Here is a 21,169-nt window from a genome sequence, read left to right on the forward strand (position 1 = left end):
AGCTGGGAATAGTGTGCGCATTTCCAATCTCCGTATTACAAAAAGGACGCAGAAAGTGCAGAAAAGGTTTGCATTGATGCTGCCAGAACCAGGGGGGTACAATTATCAGACCAAGAGATCTTTATAATTATGGAGAAATATTATAGAATAGTTCCTAGAAGGCCTTGCCTTACCGTAACTTCAATGCCTCACCATGCCTTTCCTTGCCACAATGCCTTGCTTTGTCTTGCATCAATGCGTTGCCTTACTTTGCCTTCAATTTCTTAGATTGCCTTGCCTTCAATTCTTTCAATTGCCTTGCCTTCTATTGCCTTCAATGCCTTGTCCTGCCTTCCATGCCTTTCCTTGCCTTTAATGCTTGCCTTACCTTGCCTTGTTTTGTATTGCCTTGCCTTGATGTTTCCATAGTGGAAGGAGCATAAAATATGAACAAATAAATACAAGACAGCTCCTAACAAGTCCAACAATACATTCAAGTGGAACTTCTTTATTCATTGTTGTGAATGTGGAACAAGGTTGAGATGAAAAACTCCAATAATTAAACATGAAGAGAAACACAATGAAGAAAGGAACCAAAATCAATGTTGACAGGATGGAGTGAAAACATTCTTGTGTATAATGGTCTGTTTATGTCTAATACAATTGAATGCAAATAACATTTTTTTTAAATGATTGAACAATAATTCCATGACAACAGCAGTTTCAACAAAAGGTTTTAATTTTTAACAATTCATACGGCAAGGACATGAGAACAACATCATTCATGTTGTGTTTGACAGTGCTGGATTGCTTCTCATTGATCGATCTCAGACTGAAATAATTCTGGAATTCTCAAAGATTTCAGGCAAAATGATTCTAACAAAAATGAATTGCTTGTGTTTCTCCCAAACTGTGGGAGCATTATAGGAATTGTGGAATATGCAGCATTGAAATTAGTGATTGCAAATATGGTGATTTGGTAGATGATTAAACACTAAGATATTCAGTCCTGCCAACAGAGGCAGAAAACACAAACTACCAAACAATAGGAATCAAACAGGTAACCAAAAAAAATACCTGCCAACATTTCATGCTTATCTGTACCCAGAAATATTCGTAAAGAATACTGATTAGTTTTACACATATAACAATGATATTCTCACAGAGAGTACACCGTGATTATAATATTTGTGCTTTTAAAGGCCTCTTGAATTATCGCAGAAACTTTGTCCCACTTCAGGTCGTCTAGTCCACATCCGATCCTGCAGTGAAAATAGCAATGTTTGTTGTAATTGACCCAGATACTGAATTAGACTTCTAATGAAGTGAAAAGCAGTAAACATACAAAATAACATCTGCAGATTGACACAGAAAGGAATATCAAGCCAGATAACAGAGGAGCATTTCAAAGGATGTAATATGGGCAGCCAGGTGAAGGTGTAGGAAAAGAATTCCACCACTCGGGGCTAAGGTGACTACAATAATGACCAATAATAGAGCTACAGGTCCACCACCAATTTTCTGCCCACGTTGGTTCCAGAGCTTTGACATATTATCCATTTGGCTGAACCAACAGAGGTCACGGCTTTGGGGGAGCTGAAATCTGGCCGGCTCCAGTCGGGTTGGATTTCCAGAGCCACAGGTGCAAATTCGACCCACTCATTGGCCACGTAAGTCAGCTGTGGGAACAGATCTGCCGCCTCCGGCCGGTCTGCAATTCCAGAGCCATGGCCGCCGAAGTCCCAATGAGGTCGCGATCACCCGCCCCAGCCAGCTTGGGCGCCACATTTTTGGGGGACATCCGGGGGGAATTTCAAGTGCGCTTTCGTGTCCAGATTAAAGGAGGCGCCATGCGATCAGTTGCTGGAAATTCAATGGTGAACCTGCGTTAAAATCGGAACTGCACAATATCGAAGAGGGTGCAAGTAGTCTGCTTCAACCTTGGATAACTTCCTGAGTTTGGGAAGATTATGTCTGAGGGCAGAGGTAACCTTCCCAGGTTTGATGCAGGAAATCACTAGAATGATAGAAAAACTGAAAGTAAATGCACAGAAAGAATAAGGACATAATATTTGGAGACATAATAACTTGCAGCAAGATGCTGGAATCTTGAAGTGCTGAAGAAACTCAGCAAGATAAGCAGCAGTTGTGGAAAGAATGGATGGGCAACATTTCAGGTCAGGATCCTTTTTCAGAGGATATAAAATGTGTTGTACAGACCACTATGAGGATTGAAAGAAGACTTAATTGAAGTATGTAGTTTATACACGATGAACTAGGACATAATGGTCAATAACTTGGAGGCGTAGATTTGTTAATTGAGGGAGGTGTTGCCATCTTCACCCAAATGGCTGAGATAGCACTGGCTGGAGAGTGGTGGAGGCAGAAATCCTCAACACTACAATACTTGAGGAATTGTAGTTTACAGGCAACAGAGTGACAGCTGGGAAGCAGAGTAATGTTATTGGCTTCATTTCTGATAGGCATGACACCTCAAATAATGTTGCCATCAATTTTTGTGATTGTATGATGCACTTTGGAACGTTGCGTCTCAATGGAATGGAACCAGGAAGGATTTCCACAGAATCAGGCTTAAGGAGTGGGAGTCAGTGAACAGGAAGAAAAAAAAACAACACCTGAAAGATTTCTTTAGCTTTCCAGCCATACAAAGGCTAAAAAAAGATAAATTATGCAAACTCAATTATGCCGGAACTCAAACATCACTCCCTTGTTGAGTTGTATGATGTTGGGATTCCGGAATGCCCACCACAACCCAAGCACTGCATAAGGATGGTCAGGCAATGACTCAGATGCTAGCATATTTGCACCATCTTTCATTGTCTGTCAATCTGTCATTGTCCTTCAAATACGTTATTCACCATTCTCCTCTTAAAGCAGGGGTCGGCAACTTAAGGCCCCCGGGCTGAATGCAGCTCGTAACCCGAAATCATCCGGACTGCAGGCGTATTTTTTTCCCTGTAATCATCCGGCCCGCAGACTTCCATCATCTCCGGTACCTACCGGGCCCGAGGCCGCAGCGCCCAGGCCCGGTGCCGAAAGGTGGCTTGACGGCCGCAATGGCGGAGCCGCCGAGCACCGAGCAGCGCTGAACGGCAAGCGGCGAGCTCTGGCCGTACCGCATCCTGCGCAAAGCCGCCGGCACGGCCCCGCACCTTCTGTGTCTAGGCTTCACTGTCGGGATCGGATTGTCAATAGGCCGGGGATGAGTGATTAACTAGGGGCCAGTGCCTGGAAGGGGCGGGACCCATGTGTACACGAGATGTGATGCCTGCCATCCGGGGCGGGATCCATGTGTACACGTGATAGATGTGACCCGCAATCTGCTCACAGACATGTGTCCTGGCCCCTATGCAGAGCAAGGTTGCTGACCCCTGTCTTAAAGCCCTCTAGTGAATGATATTATTCATGTGCTCAGCTGATATTGGAAAAGTACTGTGCTGCAGTAATAACAATAAGAATAAATTAATACAAAAATGCCAACAAACTCCTGACAATTCCCTCAGAACACAAGTCTGATTTGACAAACAACTTCATGTTGGCTTCTAGTTCAAGGTGTGTCGCTGCATACAATGAGGCTATCAATATATCTATAAACAGAGCTATATCTTCAGTGAAAACAAGAAATAAGAGAACCAAAACAACTCCTGGTAGTTTTATCTACTCATTTTAACATTTATTTCATCTGACTTCCTTTGAAACTCCAAAACTCCCAACTAGCTGTCTAAACAACGTGCCAGCTAAAGTTCCAAAATTAGACTGAGCAGATTTCAGAGATCACTCATATCAATTGTGCTCAGTCTTGATGAAAAGAGCACCTGTCAGCTCTCAACAAGCTGTGTTGTTTCAACAGTGTTATTTCAAAGCAAGATAATGTCCTTGCATTCTACATTATCAACTTCCTGTGACTGGGACAACATTGCTGCATCTGAAGACTTTTCATGCAGTCAACACTTGGTTTGTAGTGAGGGTGGTCTTTCTTCGCCATATTCATGCTTATGCATCAATTCAGGGGTTCTCCAGTGAAATACATTTAGTTTTATTTTTAGTTTACAGGTACAGCGTTGGAAACAGGCACTTGGGCCCACAGAATCCACACCAACCCCATGCAAGGTCAGGATTGAATCTGGGTCTGTGGCACTGTGAAGCAACAGCTCTACAAGCTGCACCAGTGTGGCGCCCTCTAAACCTAATGAACATTTGTATCACTGATGCCTCTAATTTGATATGCTCAACTGTTGCAGCTCTTTCTCTACTTCTCTTACTTTCTCCAGAACTATGAACAGTTCATAGAGTCATAGAGTTTGGAAACAGGCCCTTCGGCCCAACTTGTCCACACCGGCTAACATGCCCCAGCTACACTAGTCCCACCTGCCTGTGTTTGGCCCATATCCCTCCAGACCTGTACTATCCATGTACCTGTCTAACTGTTCCTGAAATGTTGGGATAGTCCCTGCCTCAACTACCTCCTCTGACACCTTGTTCCATACACCCACCACCCTTGATATGAAAAAGTTACCCCTCAGATTCCTATTAAATATTTTCCCCTTCACCTTAAAACTGTCCTCTGGTCCTTGATTCCCCTACTCTGGGCAAGATATACCCGATCTATTCCTCTCATGATTTTATACACATCCCTCATCCTCCTGCACTCTAAGGAATAGAGTCCCAGCCTGCTCAACGTCTCTCTATAGCTCAGCCTCTTCTCCCCCCCTCCTTCCTCCCCCCCCCCCCCCCCCCCCCCCCACTGAGTCCTGGCAGTTCTACAACCTTGTGTTCCGCACACTGGCCTTCAAGACATCCCACTCTCCCAACGCTGTGGAGGGTAGACAACAACAAGCTGGGACAGCAGAGAACAACAAGCTGGGACAGCAGAGAACAACAAGCTGGGAGGAAGGACAGTTACCAAGTATATCTACAAATATATAAACAGTGTATTATCAATAAATAAATGCGTCTATTATTTTTACTTGGGCATTGAGATCCTCAGAATTCCATTATCCACGCAGTGGTCCTTCATGGCCTTGAGGCTGTTCTGCAGATCATCATACGTAGGCTTGTCTGATGCCAGCTTTTTGGTTATCTATAGAGAAATATATAATTTAATTTTGGGCATGTTCTGATAACTGTCTAGGCTGGTAATTATGATCAAGAAGCATAACAAATAAAGATTTTCTAAGATTATAGTCCAAATGCAATGGATCATTACCAATCAAGTACCCCCTTACAAAATTGAAGTCGACAAGTAAACTCTAATTGAATCATACAGAATTACTGCAGTGGTTGGTTGCTTTGTTGCTTCCCCCGCCCCAGTTAACTCCAACTAGAGGTCACAGTTTCAGAATAAAAAACTGGCCATTATGCACTGCAATGAGAAGAAAATCTTCACCAAGAGGATGGTGATTTTTTTTTTTTTAATTCTTAACCAAGGTCTTGAAAGCTACAGACAATTAATATATTCAAGAAATAGATTTATAGATATTAAATGAATCAAAAGACATACAGTCAATATAGGGAAGTGCCACTTAGGTAAAAGGGTTAGTCAAAATCGTATTGCATAGCAAGAGGGTTGTGAATCACCTATTCCTGTTTCTATTTTTTATATAGCCTTTGAATGTCATATCCATAACTTGGGAGTTTGGCCTTTGAGGATATAAATTGAAATGTGGAATTGATTCAAGGTTAGCTTAACAGCAAGACAGTGATTTTTATGAGGCATTGAGGAGATTTCCATCTGATTAACAAATATAGTGAAAAACCATTGAAACCTGCAGGTATATTACAAACTACAAAGCAAATTGATTATCAAAAGAACACATTACAAAAGTATTTAGATTTATAAATAACGGTATATTTTTCCAAAATGTTTAAATAAATTAAAGAAACAAATTATGATCTAATTTCATAATTAATTATTAAAATGTCGGCTCAATTACCAAATAATAGATGTGTCTCTGATCTTTCTGAAGCACTGCAAAACTCCCAACTTCTTTTTCTGTAAAAACAAAATACCAATTAAAAATCCTTTTAGCTAACATGAAAATACAATGCCCCGATGACAAGTGAATGTGAATAAGACAAAAAGCAGGAGTAACTCAGCGAGTCACACAGCATCACTGGAGTAAAGGAATCGGTGATGTTTCAGGTCGAGACCCTTCTTCAGGCTCAGCAGGAATCAGAGGGGGAGCAGCGAGAGAGGAAGCAGGATAAGAACAGCATCTGCAGTTCCGTTCTACACATTTTGTCTGCAAGCATCTGCCGTTCCTTCCTACACTTTTCGTCTGCTGGCATCTGCAGTTCCTTCCTACACATTTCATCTACCCAACTGTGAAATCTCAAGGTAAGCCTACTTTGAAGAAGTTCTCCTCTTGCCGAAGAGAGTTCTGCATCATCCTCTCTCGCTGCTCCCCCTCTGTGATTCCTCCTGCTTGAGTCGACTCAAAACATCACCTATTCCTTTTCTCCTGAGATGCTGTCTGACCCATTGAGTTACTCCAGCTTATTGTGTCTATCTTCAATGTGAATAAGTTTGTTAATAATATCAAATAATATTAAGAGATTAGTATACAAACTTAAAGCACACGGTATTGGGGGTTCAGTATTGATGTGGATAGAGAACTGGCTGGCAGACAGGAAGCAAAGAGTAGGAGTAAACGGGTCCTTTTCACAGTGGCAGGTAGTGACTAGTGGGGTACCGCAAGGCTCAGTGCTGGGACCCCAGCTATTTACGATATATATTAATGATTTGGACGAGGGAATTGAATGCAACATCTCCAAGTTTGCGGATGACACAAAGCTGGGGGGCAGTGTTAGCTGTGTGGAGGATGCTAGGAGGCTGCAAGGTGACTTGAATAGGCTGGGTGAGTGGGCAAATGCATGGCAGATGCAGTATAATGTGGATAAATGTGAGGTTATCCACTTTGGTGGCAAAAACAGGAAAGTAGTATTATCTGAATGGCTGCAGATTGGGAAAGGAGGAGATGCAACGAGACCTGGGTGTCATGGTACACCAGTCATTAAAAGTAGGCATGCAGGTGCAGCAGGCAGTGAAGAAGGCGAATGTAAAGTTAGCATTCATATTAAAAGGATTTGAGTATAGGAGCAGGTCGCCGCTGCCGGAACGCCACAGCTCCGTTGTCGGGTCGCTGCTGCCGCCGGAACGCCACAGCTCCGTTGTTGCCGCTGCTGCCGGAACGCCACAGCTCCGTTGTCGGGTCGCTGCTTGCGCCGGAACGCCACAGCTCCGATGTTGCCGCTGCTGCTGGAACGACACAGCTCCGTTGTCAGGTAGCTGCTGCTGCCGGGAACGCCACAGCTCCGTTGTCGGGTCGCTGCTTGTGCCGGAACGCCACAGCTCCGATGTTGCCGCTGCTGCTGCCGGAACGCCACAGCTCCGTTGTCGGGTCGCTGCTGCCGCCGGAACGCCACAGCTCCGTTGTCGGGTCGCTGCTGCCGCCGGAACGCCACAGCTCCGTTGTTGCCGCTGAAACGCTGCCCCAGCTCCGAGCTCCGAGGCCGCCAGCTCCGCCATTAGGCCTCGGCGCAGACGGACCGAGATGAGGAAAACATTTTTCACACAGAGAGTGGTGAATCTCTGGAATTCTCTGCCAAGGAAGATAGTTGAGGCCAGTTCATTGGCTATATTTAAGAGGGAGTTAGATGTGGCCCTTGTGGCTAAAGGGATCAGGGGATATGGAGAGAAGGCAGGAACAGGATACTGAGTTGGATGATCAGCCATGATCATATAGAATGGCAGTGCAGGCTCGAAGGGCCGAATGGCCTACTCCTGCACCAATGTTTCTATCACATAAGCAGGTATGTTTGACTCCCATACATAATAATAACGAGGTCCATTTACAATAAGATCAGGGTCTAACCCATTAGATTACAATGATATCTAAACACGGCCACAAAGCAAATCGACATAGCATTGCACTAAAAGTTTCAAAGGTGTATTTAATGTGCAGATCAGAAATATGATTAAAGTAAACTGTGAATGCTGGAAATTTGTATTGAAATAAAAATGTTGAAATTGCTCAGATCAGGTTGTACAGATGAATGCAGATTTAATGATTTTATCAATAATATATCATCAGAATATATGAGAAGATTTTTTCCACTAAACTGTTAATCATTGATAGTGATTGATAGGCGGTGCAGGCTCGAAGGGCCGAAAGGCCTACTCCTGCACCTATTTTCTATGTTTTCTATATCCGTGTACTATATTGAAACCCCATGAGCAACCAGTGGCCTTTATAAACGAACTCACTACAGGCTTCTCACTGATGCGATCTCGCTGGCTCTCCACTCAGCTCTGGACCACTTGGACAACAAAAACTCATATGTCAGGCTGTTATTCATTGACTACAGCTCGGCATTTAATACAATCTCTGCACATCCCTCTGCAATTGTATCCTCAACTTCCTCATCCACAGACCACAGTCTGTCCGTATTGGTGGAAATGTATCATCCGCGATAACAATCAGCACGGGAGCACCTCAAGGCTGTGTGCTCAGCCCCCTGCTATACTCACTCTATACTCATGACTGCATAGCCAGACATAGTGCGAACTCCATCATCAAGTTCACCGACGACACCATTGTTGTAGGACGAATCACTGATGGGGACGTGAGATCGACCGATTGATCAAATGGTGTCAGCACAATAACCTGGCTCGCAACACCAGCAAAACGTCTACAGGTGCACAGTAGAGAGCATGCTGACTGGTTGCATCGTGGATTGGTTCGAGCGTCCAGGAGCATAAAAGATTGCAGAAAGCCGTGACCACTGCCCAGTCCATCATCGGCTCTGACCTCCCTACCATCGAGGGCATCTATCGCAGTCGCTGCCTCAAAAAGGCTGCCAGCAACATCAAGGACCCACACCATCCTGGCCACAGACTCATCTCTCCGCTGCCATCAGGTAGAAGGTACAGGGGCCTGAAATCTGATACATCCAGGTTCATGAACAGCTTCTTCCCCACTTCCATCAGGCTATTAAACTCGCCATCAAACAAACTCTGGACTATAACAGCCTAATGCACTTTATCTGTTTATTTATGTGTATATATATGGTCTTTGATATATACACACTGATCTGTTCTATATTTATTCCTATTATATTCTGTTGTGCTGCAGCAAGCAAGAATTTCATTGTCCTATCTGGGACACATGACAATAAACTCTCTTAACTTGACTATTAAATCAATCAGTTACATATTTAATTCATATTCAGGCAAATTCAAACAAAAATAAGTGACATTGCAATGAGAAGTGTAATTACAATGTATCTGAATTAGTCAAAGTCAATTAAAGATTTATCAATAAAATAAAAACCTATTTCTATAAACTTCATAAATGTAATCTCATGTATATGTTTGTATGGCTGTGTTCATCCTCCTTTGTGCCAAGAATGTTTTATTGTCATATGTCCCAGATAAAACAATACAATTCTTCCTAGCAGCAGCACAACAGAATATATGTCAACATAGTACTCTGTAAACAATAAACGAGAAAAAAAGTTCACACACACACACACTCGCACACGCGCACACACACACACACACACACACACACACACACACACACACACACACACACACACACACACACACACACACACACACACACACACACACACACACACACAATAATAGTGTTTGTTTGAACAAAGCATTAACTTTGAGACAATAAAAGTTAGTTTCCAAAATTCCATATATAATAGGCAAAAAGGAGATTCAGGTAAAGAAAGGTTTTATGCAAATAACATTATCAATTAACGACAAGTAAAAACCATGCCAACATTTGATATACTAAAATGTTGTTTTAAAAAAAACAGGGAATAAAATAAATAATGAAACAGGAGATTATGTTGGCCATTCAAGTGGAGCACCTGAAAGAAATAACTGCTTTTGAAAGACTAAAGAATTAACTTGATTTAAGAAAATGGCAAACACGCATCCATTCCTATAGTGGATACAAGGACCTACAGATGCTGATTTACAACCTAAAAGACTCAAAGTGTAGGAGTAACTCAGTGGATCAGGCAGAATCTCTGGAGAACATGGTCTTCAGAGATGTTCTTCAGAGATGTTACCAAACCCGCTGAGTTACTCCAGCACTATTTTTCTTTCCTATAGTGAAAGTTTCAGGTGGATCTAAGAAAAACATTCTTCTGGTGAAAGGTTATTTTTAATAATATCAATTTTCTTACTCTGATTCTGTAGTTCCTCGACACATCCATATTTTCTTTTGAACAAGCCTGCTATTCCAGCCTCCATGTTACAATCTTCGCCGATGCAATGTGCCAGCGCATCCTTTTCTGGGCATGAAAACAGATCACCTTGCACATAACAGATCTTGAAGCTCTGTATATACCAACGATAAGACATTTTAGATGATTAGAATAATGGAAAACTTGCTGTTCGGCCTTACTTTCAGATTACTTTTTAAAAATTTTTGACAATAGTTTACAAAGCCTTTAAAATAGATAACACCAGCAAAAGAATAGAAATAGAAAAAGGCTGTTCCGATTAATTTTAGTCTATACTAGACTAAGTGGGACCCGTTGGGTGCCAGTCACACGGGAGGCCTGGTCCCCCAACGCACCCCATTCCCCTATGCAATATTCCACCACTCACCCGTTCTTCCAACGCAACCCATCCCCAATATAATATTCCACCACTCATCCATTGCCCCTAACTACGCAGGAGCGGCTGACGGATTCCCGTTGTGACACCCCTGGTCCTCCCTCCTCCCCTCACCCCCCCCACCACTCCGCCCCTTGCCCTTGCCCCCCCCCCCCCCCCCCCCCCTCGTCGTCGCACTCACTCCATCCCCCCTCAACCCCCATCCACTCCTAGCGGCTCTCCGGCGGCACAGTCATACCCACCCATTCGGTTCCCATTGTGATGTAGAACAAGAAGGCATTACTGCGCAGGCGCAGCTGACGGGCAAGGCAAGTGGAAAAGGATTTATTACTGCTTAAAATGTGAATAACTTAAAATATAACAACAATTTAAACGTTAAGGATGAGATTTATTCAGTCCATTTCTTTCTTATTGCGTTCTGCAGCGGGGGGGGGGGGGCTTCAGGCAGGGGGCTGTCGAGGGCTGTCGGGGGCCGATGGGAGGCAGTGCCTACAGCTGGGAGAGGGTTACGGTTTCAGACGGGGGCTGTCGGGGGTCATGGGGGGGGGGGGGGAGGGGAGCGTCCTGCAGCCGGGGGACGGTGGGGAGCGCTGCCCTGGCCTACAGCGGCCTTCCCCCCCCCCCCCCCCGGCCATCCTCAGCTCCAGTGAAGACGCAATGGCGCAGGAAGGGGTGGGACCGTCCACGCGGCGCTGAATGGCAGGAGAGCAGATCGATCTGCGCACGCACGATTTTTAATCCTCGCTACCTTTTACATTAGACCTAAACTAACCTAAACTAGACCTAAACTATCTGAACTAAACTTGGTGCACTCGTAACACAGGAGAACGGTGAGTAAGCTGGCGAAAAATCGTAGCGCTGTCGCGTACCGTTTTTGCGTAAATTGAAAGACAGCGCAAACCAGAAGATAACAAGATCAGAGCTTTAGTTATGTATAGATATTCTCTTCTGGGTAACTCTTACTAATTATGAGACCATTATTATTGGGCACATAGTCAAAGTATCTCAAGCAGTTGCAAAAACATATGAGAACTTTCACAATAAAATACTTCAAAGTTCTCTTCAAATGCTCTGATAAATCAGTTTTAGAATAGGAAGTTATTTCATGGCTGTGTTTTCACGTATTTCAATTCCAAGGCGCAGTATTTCTTTACCTCAAAATAATTTTGAATGCCCAAGAGGAGATAGTTCCCAGCATTTGCAGAGACACGGCAGAAGATATTGTGAAATGCAATTGGTCACTGGGATCCATACTTACATTGCCCTCCAGTGGAGTGTCTGCAGAATTGGCCATGTTGTTTCCTTTTCTTTCCGTTAGTCCTCCCTTTATTAAACAGCAAAATAAATATTTTATTAACTCGATTATCCATTATAATTTTCTGGCACCTAGGAATAGACTGGGTGACAACCAAGAATAGTTTGGTGACTACTGGAGACAGTTGACGGCACGGAAAGACAGCACCCGGGACAGGCTGGGTTAGCACCCCAGTCTGTGTCTTTCGTGAGAAAGACACCCAACAAAGCTACGGATAGGCCTAATGAACCACCGTGGCCTAAAAATCCAGCTGGGTCGTCTGGGCGAGGGTGTCTGATGTTGTGAGACCCGAAACACCCGATGACACCGGGTCACATCACTGAGGATGCGCCCAGCGCATCTAGAAGATGTATATTTTTCACATTCTACTGATAGTTGCAACTCTGACTGAAATAATCACAGCTGAGTATTTCAGTCAGAAGTCAAAATTATATCTGAGGGTTAAGCAATTGTGCTTAAATCTGGACTGTTATTTCAGTGTTGTACTGAGCCAACTCTGCACTTGTTGTGAAATGTTCTATCAGTTGAAATTTAGGGTCTCAGACTTCATAGTAATTAGGGTCTCAGAATTCATAGTAATTCATACAAAAACATTAATAAATTCCACAAACTTTGATTAAGAAATATACCAACTGAGAGAATTGGTGGGCCCTTACCAAGGCAAAGGCCTCCATGGAGTAGCTATTCCATTGGGTTTCTGGAATCAACATCATCTCTTCTTTATAAGACGGCTGAGAAGGTTTCAACCAACCTCTCATGTTGTGTCTCGGGCTGTGCCATGGTGTTCATGATATCCGTGGTCGCTTTAGCTTGTTGCATGAACGGCAACAAAACGAGTACGATACAGGTAAGTATTTTTTGGGAAACGATGGAGAAAAATGGATGGACGGGTGCATGAAAAGAGAAATCTTCTGATAATTCACCCAAAAGCACCTACCTCTTTGATCATCCACTGACTTGTCTGTCTAGACACCCTCAGTCGCAGTTTTGCTGGAGCCTGCAGTGGGAATGGCAATGGTCTGCTTCCTCTGGCTGTGCTGCTGACTGAGGAAGGTTGACTGACTGACAGTGCCTGCTGTTCTTATCGTACAGCTTAGGATTGGCCTGATATCAATCTACCAGATCCCCCTCTTGTTCCCTGCTGAAATCATATGGCTTGGTGAACATTCTCCTCTTCTTCATCCTCTCAACTGAGGCATCAGTGTCCTCAGCAAAAACAGCACCCCAATCTGCACCAGCAGCAGCATAAGAAAATGTGGCCCTGAGGAGTGGGGAGGTGCTGTGGCCACAAACCACCTCCATATTCACCTCCATGGTCTCCTCCGCCTAGATCTCAATCTGTTGAACCTGGGTCTCCTCCTGCATGTTTGGTGGGGGTGGGGGTTGTACCTTGCTCTTTTGATAGCCTTGCTTCTCTTTGGTGCCATTTTCTGATGGTCTCCGTTGCAAGCAAAAAAAAGTTTTGAATGTCGGCGCTTTATATACACGCGTGATCACGTGGAGCAGTGCTTTTTTTTTCACATGATACACCTTGACGTATCTCGACGCAGGCACTGCCGCCGGTTGACGTATGATGACGCAGGTTGGCACAAAAGGAATTTGCCAAAGTTATGACCTTGCGACATCGTACGTCACCGGGCGTCATCCTGGCGGCAACCTACGACAGCACCTACGACATGAGAAGACACGCAATGTCAAGCCCCGCGTCGCGGTGAGATTTTGAACATTTCAAAATCCAGTGGCAGCAAGAAAAATGTTGTGACACTTGAGGACCATGTGGCGACAGCCTTTTTTCAGGTTGTCGCCGAAAATCTCACCCAAGTGGGACAGGCCCTTTAGGGTTCATACTCTTAGGTGGTCATTTTTAAGTTAATTAAGGAGATTCTGCCTGGTCTGCTGAGTTACTCCTACCCGCAGTATATTGCTCAAGATTTAAGCATTTGCAGTTCTGTGTAGCTCTGAGATTCTATTCTATACATTGGTTACTATGGTTTACATGTTCTTTCTGACATCCTGAAATTTGTTATACAATGCGTGTAGGAAGAACTGCAGATGCTAGGTTACACCGAAGATAGACACAAATGCCCTGTAGCTCAGTGGGACAGGCAGCATTTCTGGATAGAACGAATAAGCAACATTTTGGGTCGAGACCCTTCTTCAGACCCTTCTCGACTCGAAACATCACCCATTTATTCTATCCAGAGATGCTGCCTGTCCCGCTGAGTTACTCCAGCATTTGTGTCTATCTTCGGCGTAAACCAGCATCTGCAGTTAGTTCCTTTCAACACAAGCTTGTAAATGGTTAAAAATGTTGAAGGAAAATGATCCAATGTTACAGGCAGGCATAAATAATGTTGCAATGACAAAATGACATGTTGTCATTGTTCTAATGTAATCCCCATAGGGTAGACATGACATAGTATGAATTAAAAAAAAAATATCTGAATATATATGAATTTTAATAACTCCTCAACTAGTTACAATGTCAAATTTATTTCCTTCCCAATTTATTCTTTCAAAATTTGCTTAAATTGCTTAATTTATTTACCTTGCTATGCAGTCTCTGAACAGCAAGCAGCACTGTTGCTTCCATCACTTTCAACTCCCAGCCAGTCACTGTCATCACCAGCATTTTTGTACAAGTAAGCATTCACGGCTGAAGAAGGGTCTCGACCCGAAACGTCACCCATTCCTTCGATCTAGAGATCCTGCCTGTCCCACTGAGTTACTCCAGCATTTGGAGCCTTTCTTCGGCATTTTTCAAATGGCACCTTACTGCCATCTATCCCTACCCTGTCCTTATTCCTACCAACAGACTAAGACTCTCAGTTTACAATTTCTTCTCAATCACAACTGCAGTCCTTCTTCCTCACTATCGAACACAAAACACTCTCACCCTTTTCTGCTCTGATTTACTACCCCTGTACTTTGTTTAAACTCCTTTTTACAGCAAGAATTCTTGTGATGAGGACATTACAATAAATTATCTGAACATTCACACAAGATGAAAGGGAGCTGGGTATTGGATCAAGTTTCTTTTATTTATTCATCTGCCAGGTGTGGATGCTGCTAGCAAAGCTGGCATTTATTGAACATCTCTAATTACCCCTAAACAGAGGAACCTATTAAGATGGGTTTGGAATCACATTCCGCTCAGACTAGACAAATACAGCAGAATTGAATGAACCTGATAGGTTTTAATTACAATCCATGAGTTTGTGCTGAGAATAGTTATTTTATTTAGTTTTAGTATTTTTGTTCTAGAGATACAGCATGGAAACAGGCCCTTCGGCCCACCAAGCGTGCAAACTATGATTACCCATTTACACTAGTACTATGTGACCCCACTTTCTAATTCACTCCATTTCTACCAGGGGCAATTTAAAGAGGCTAATTATCCAACAAACTCTCACATCTTTTGGGATGTGGGAGAAAACCGGAAGAATCCGACACAATCACATACAAACTCTACGCAGACTGTACCTGAGGTCAGTGGAGCTAACCCAGGTCAATGGAGCTGTGAGGTTACAGCTCTACTAGCTGTGCTACTGTGTAATTATTTAATTATAAATTATTAATTTAAATTATCCAACTGACATGATGGGATTCAAACTTGTCACTGGATCAATAGTCCAGAATTATGGCTTCCAATCTATCAACTACTAATCTATTATTCCACATATAACTATGGAACTGTAAACAGAAAGGAAAGCTAAACACAAGAATAAATAATTGATTTTACAGAGGAACATTAACAATCTAGAAAAGAGTTTTAAGAAAAGCAGTAACACAAACTCAAAATCTTTCTTCATTCATACTACAAGCAATGATTAGGGAAATTCACTAAATATATCCTGTACTAGGGTGAAATTAAAAAATTGTAAAGATAAGGGTGAAAATAACAAAATCTTAGTATTTATGTTTATGCAAATACCTGTCCACAGCAACTGAATTGCCAAGAAGATCCCAAGCACAAGATACCTGTCAGAAAATCTTTACAAACAGCAGCTTTGCAGCTAGCTTAGCTTTCAGTATGCATATTTTATCATAATTTATAATCAACCATGCAAATTCTTTGTTTTTGCTGCTGGTTGTTACTGAAGCATTCATTCCCACAAATGGGGAGAAAAATGCAGAATGCCTTGAATCACATTGGTTGTCAGGGAGTTGCTGGGAAGTCCAAATGACACCGGGCAACATTGCACAAAGAACGTGGAGTATTTGAAGCTTGGTGGACAGCTACAACAATCATAAAGGTTTAAACCACTCTTTAATGAGTAGAAACCAGCAGAGACTGGATGGCTTTTGAATAAATACCCCTTGCTGCTATAAAAAGAGAGAAGCGACAAGAAGGATAACACAAATACCAGTGTATTTTTAAAAAAGCACAATGAACTCTTCACTAAGAGTGTGGGAACAATTTCACATTCCCTTCAGAAGAAAAAGCAAAACTGTAGCCATGGAAATAAGTGGTATTAGCTAGATATTACAAAGATAGACACAAAAAGCTGGATATTAGTATGGTGGCACTGCATAGGGAATGCATAGAGAATGCTAAGAGATATTTAATGTAATATACAACAGTGACTATGCTGCAAAATATTTTAGTGGATGTGAAGTCCCTTAGTACTTATGGTTTTGAGATACTACGTAAAATCAAGTTTGTCCTTTCTATCAAAGTATGACTTAAACAAATGTGGTAATCCTCTCAAGACTTCAGTTACAAAATGTTTAATCTGTAGCTGGGTAATATTATTAGGGAAAACGTTTTACCTTTGGCCTGTTTGTGCCAGTGCAAGAAGCAATCAGGTACCAGTTTCTGAACCACCAGAGACCCGGTTTGTTTCCATCCTGACATTGGGTACTGTCTATGTGGAGTTTGCACTCTGCGACCATGTGGGTTTCCTCCCACATCCCAAAGCAAGATGGTTTGCGAGTTAATTAGCTTCTGTAAATTTCCCCTAGTGTGAACGGGTGATTGATGGTTGGCTTGGAATTGGTGGGCTGAAGTTTCCAATGTTATATCTCTAAACTAAACCACTTTTGGTTATTTTGCCAATATCTTCATTCTACACACTTTCTCCAGTTTTTACTTCCAAGTGTTCTTTATTTGTTACGCTATTCTAAATCCTAATGTTTTTGCCACTTTCATTTCACTGCACATCTCGTATGTGTATGTGACAAATAAACTTGACTTTTGTTTTGATTTCTAACATGGACTTGGTAACTGAGAAATTGTCAGATGCACATTTTAACATGCATTTTTTTTAAAGAAAACCGTTCAATAATACAATACTCATATCTATGATTGAGTTCTACCAATTAATTTGGCATTTGAAACATAATAGAATCAAAGCAGCTAAAAAGGATTTTTTTCTGAGAGAACTGCAGATGCTGGAAAAATCAAAGTTAGACAAAAATGCCGGAGAAACTCAGCAGGTGATGCAGCATCTTTGGAGTGAAGGAATAGGTGACGTTTCGGGTCGAGACCCTTCTTCAGACTGATTGAGGGGGGGGGGGGGGGAAAGAGAAAGGAAGAGACAAAGACAGTAAGCTGTGGGAAGGGGAAGAAGGGTGAAAGCAAGGACTACCTGAAATTGGAGAAGTCAGTGTTCATACTGCTGGGGCGTAAACTACCCAAGCAAAATATGAGGTACTGCTCCTCCAATTTGTGGTGGGACTCACTCTGGCAATGGAGGTGGCCCAAAACAGAAAGGTCGGATTCGGAATGGGGAGTGTAAAGAATACCGAGTACTGAGAAAATAAAGAGTATATTTTGTGTGTAGTATTATGTAATTTTACAACTGACCTGGCATTCATAAAATAAACGGGTTTTCCACAGCCAGGAATAACACAAAGAGCTACAAGACTTTTTTTCTGCTTATTGGATTAGAACAGAATGATAGCTATAAAATTAACTCAGCTAATGTTTAAATACTAATACATCGACACAAAAAGGCACCTTGGTACTCAAACAAGAATTGCATCATTAAAGGTAAATATGGTTGATGGCAGGCGGCGTCAAAAAGGTAATGCAAGAAAAAAAATTAAGTGATAAGCAACTGTTTATAATTTTGAGGTTTCTTGAAAGAGCCGAAAGGACTTCATGAGGCAAAGAAAGTTATAAGATAGGGGAGAAGTGAAAGGAAGTATGTCTGACATTTTAAGGGGGGGGGGGTTAAAGTAACTGAGCAATATTTGACTTGGTTAAATTTTAACTTGGAGAAAACAAGTCATGGTTTGGCTATTTGCTCAATAGGTATAATGACAATGTGTGTAACAACGGCGAAGAGTGTGCCAATTTGCTGCCCCTTCGCCCTCCAAATTGTGCCCATTTGTTTGAGGGGTCCGCCAAACAAGTCACTTGACGATTTTCAACCAGAAGTGACCATTGCATTTTTAAACGGAGGCAATATTCCCACTGCTTTTTCTCTGAGGAATGGGTGGGTGACTTTTGAGCATTGATTGGAGTGAATTTTGCGCGTTTATTTTGTCATTTTTTGCAGAAACACGACGTAAAACATGAAAATTTGTTCTGTGTCTTGAATCGCGAGGTATGTAGAGACTGCTTGCATTTGGCCAAACAATTTTACACCAGTTGTTCAGGGCAAAGGCTGCAAATTAAGTCGTCGACTTCAATCTGCCTACAGGCCGCTTCCTGCCGGCGCCATTTTGTCAGCACGACGGATGGTTTTTCGGTCAAATCTGCGTCGCAGGATTTTTAACCCTCATTCAAACCTTTAGAGCTGACACCTAACGCACAACCCGGCGGTCGCCGAGAAAATACGGCGTGTAAAAAAGAGAAAAAGCAGAAACACCAAAGTATTAACAAGCCTCCTGAGCTTCACTAACCCCACCCACATACCTATAATCACTCCGGTCAATATCAGTCCGCGCCCGGGGGCTCTATTTTCTTTTCCAGAAGAGTCCTCCGAATCGCGCCGTCAACCGAACCTGCTGGCGGAACTGCACGTCAAGGGGGGCGGGACCGGGTGGATTGATGGCGGCTGTGGCCAATCAGACGCTGAGGGTGGGTGCGGGCAGCCAGTGGGAGCGGGCCGGAGGCGGGAGCTAGCGCCCAGCAGGTTAGGTTGCGGCTGGGCGCGGGGGGCTGATTCGTGTCCTCCGTGTAAAGTCGGTAGAGAACCCTGTCACCGTCGCTGCGCTAGACAGCATCGAGCGCCATGTTTGTGAGGAGTTAACCACAGCGTTTGAAAATTTTCCTTTTCTTTTTTTGTTGTTGCTCTCGCCAACCAATATCACCAAGAACAAAACCGACGGAAAAAGAGGGGTATCAAACTCTATAGAACCAATACGCAAACAGTTTTAACCAAATAAGAACTCGCGTAAGGTTGAACGCTCTTGTGTTTTTTTCTTTTTTGTAAAAAAGAAAAAATACTGTACTCTTCATCAAATTTGCCGTGAGATTTTTTAATTTGGTTTTATTTATTTATTTTTTTAAACCAACAGTCACACCAGCAACGTCTCTTGTTGAGACCCTCTCCAGTCTTGTACTGCTTGTGTGGGGGAAATGGCTTTTGAAAGCCTTTTCTCCAACCCCCCAAACCCAGTTGACAAAAATGATGTTCTAAATATGACAGAGTCTGAGCTTGCAGGGAACGAAAGGTCGAGTAACATTCTTATATCTCAACCATTCTGAAATTATTCTTAAAAATTAAGTTTTAACATTGCCATTCTCTTTCTCTTCTATCTCTTTTCTCTCTACCTGCTTTAATTTTTAACTTTTGTTTCCGGGGGAAAAATCAGCTCCTGGGATGTGAATACTATACAGTTTGTATTTCTCTTTCTCTTTTAACAGTTAAAAAAAAAATGTATGCTGGGTAGGGCTATTATTCCTGTCCTTTTTATGGAGAAAAAAATATAAACAGTTGTGCATGCTTGGCTTTAAAAAAAATATCTAAAACAATATTCATTCGTCCATTTAAAAACACCTCATTGTGGTAAGTTTTCAAAAATAAGTGAGTTTTTTCTTTAAATAAGAAGGAGGGGGGGTGGTGGGGAGATATCATTTTTGATTTATTATGTAGTAACGAGATTGAATTGTTTTGTCTATTCTGGGTCGACGAAACCTCTTCTCGAAATCGGGGTGATCCGGTTTCATGTCGTCTTCATGGGATTAGAGCCTCCATTTTGGCAGTGAAACCTTTATGTGAATCAATGGTGTGACCGACATGTTAACTTACAGCATGTTGCCACACTGATATACCCATGAGCACAGAGAAAAGAAGTCCTTCCCCTCCCCTCCCCCCTCCAAAAAAAAACTGCCTTTCTAAAAGAAAACAAGCACTTATCTATCACATGGAATAATTTGGAAAACGAAAACGATTCGAGTGTTCTCCTTTTAACCTTGAATTATTTTTAAATTGTTTACTCCCAGACTTGTTACATCAATTTGCCACGGGTCTATTTATAGCATGCCCGAAAACATTTGGTATTGTTCGTTTCTTCTTTTCCTTTGCTTATTGCAGAAGGGAAACACTTAACAAACAAACATACCCGAGAAACAAAATCTATAACTTTTTAAAGAATGGATCTCGCGTTAAATAACGCGTGCCGCTTTGGTATATGCAGATCATTTTGCTGTTGCACCCCCTCCCCCCGTACTGTCGATAATTGACAGTTTGATACAGGTACTTGAGTTGACTCTTGTTTTTGTACTACACATTGTGGACTTCTGGGACCCCCGTAGCGTAGTCAATTAACGTGGGTTCTCAACTCTCACCCTTCTCACCTCCCTCCCTTGTAAAAAAACAAATGAGGTTCCGTGACAACTTCTCAATTCAGACAGCGGTTTCAAATGTGAACTGTTTTCCCAATGGACTAGTGTAGTAGATAGCTTAATTTTAGTCTTGACAAAAAGTAAATTGACTTAAACGAGATTCATGCAGCATTTTTGATTATAGGCATTTATTCTGCGGAAGGATAGTTGATCTTAATGTTTGTTTTCCATTTCAAAACTACAACAATATGCTATCATTCATCATCAACAGGTAGTCTCAGTAAACATCAGTTATTAAAATAAAAAACACAAACGGTGAGCTCAACCAGGTTGAGAGCTTGGAGATGATACTGTTGCGAGGGACAGAATACAATAGTAAATGTGCTTTAAATTTGATTACCCTTTGATTCAGTTCCCTCAAAAGTTGCACTCAGTAATTCAATCTACGATTTGCCATGGTGGGATTTAA

General features: G+C 42.5%; 2 protein-coding genes across 4 annotated transcripts in view; one reads left to right on the plus strand and one right to left on the minus strand.

Moving 5' to 3' along the window:
• Positions 1-700: 700 nt before the first annotated feature.
• LOC129697621 (ADP-ribose glycohydrolase OARD1-like) lies at positions 701-18,954 on the minus strand. 2 transcript variants are annotated; one of them, XM_055636330.1, is made up of 6 exons: positions 18,826-18,954; positions 11,904-11,969; positions 10,210-10,363; positions 5,934-5,992; positions 4,968-5,080; positions 701-1,241 (listed from the first exon to the last, which is right to left on the minus strand). In XM_055636330.1, exons 2-6 carry the CDS (start codon positions 11,937-11,939, stop codon positions 1,139-1,141), a joined length of 465 nt encoding a protein of 154 aa, XP_055492305.1. In that variant the 5' UTR covers positions 11,940-11,969; positions 18,826-18,954; the 3' UTR covers positions 701-1,138. The 2 variants fall into 2 exon arrangements, with proteins under 2 accessions (XP_055492305.1, XP_055492304.1); XM_055636329.1 differs by lacking the exon at positions 18,826-18,954 and adding an exon at positions 14,509-14,607.
• A 100-nt stretch (positions 18,955-19,054) lies between these two features.
• LOC129697608 (zinc finger CCCH domain-containing protein 6) overlaps positions 19,055-21,169 on the plus strand; it is a 41,225-nt gene continuing 39,110 nt past the window's right edge. Inside the window, exons 1-2 of one of the 2 annotated variants that reach the window (XM_055636308.1) lie at positions 19,055-19,311; positions 19,431-19,586. In XM_055636308.1, coding sequence (XP_055492283.1) covers positions 19,492-19,586 — 95 coding nt within the window. In that variant the 5' untranslated portion in view covers positions 19,055-19,311; positions 19,431-19,491. The remainder of the gene's footprint in view (positions 19,312-19,430; positions 19,587-21,169) is intronic. The other variant, XM_055636309.1, reaches the window with a different exon arrangement.

Source organism: Leucoraja erinacea, chromosome 5, assembly GCF_028641065.1.
Source record: "Leucoraja erinacea ecotype New England chromosome 5, Leri_hhj_1, whole genome shotgun sequence".
NCBI lineage: Eukaryota > Metazoa > Chordata > Chondrichthyes > Rajiformes > Rajidae > Leucoraja > Leucoraja erinaceus.

Coding starts and splice junctions, on each gene's coding strand:
- LOC129697621 (XM_055636329.1), bottom strand. CDS start 14,592: ATGCTGGTGATGACAGTGACTGGCTGGGAGTTGAAAGTGATGGAAGCA. Junction 5,993..10,209: donor CGAGGAACTACAGAATCAGA/GTAAGAAAATTG, acceptor TTGTTTTTACAG/AAAAAGAAGTTGGGAGTTTT. Junction 1,242..4,967: donor CTGAGGATCTCAATGCCCAA/GTAAAAATAATA, acceptor TTTTCACTGCAG/GATCGGATGTGGACTAGACG.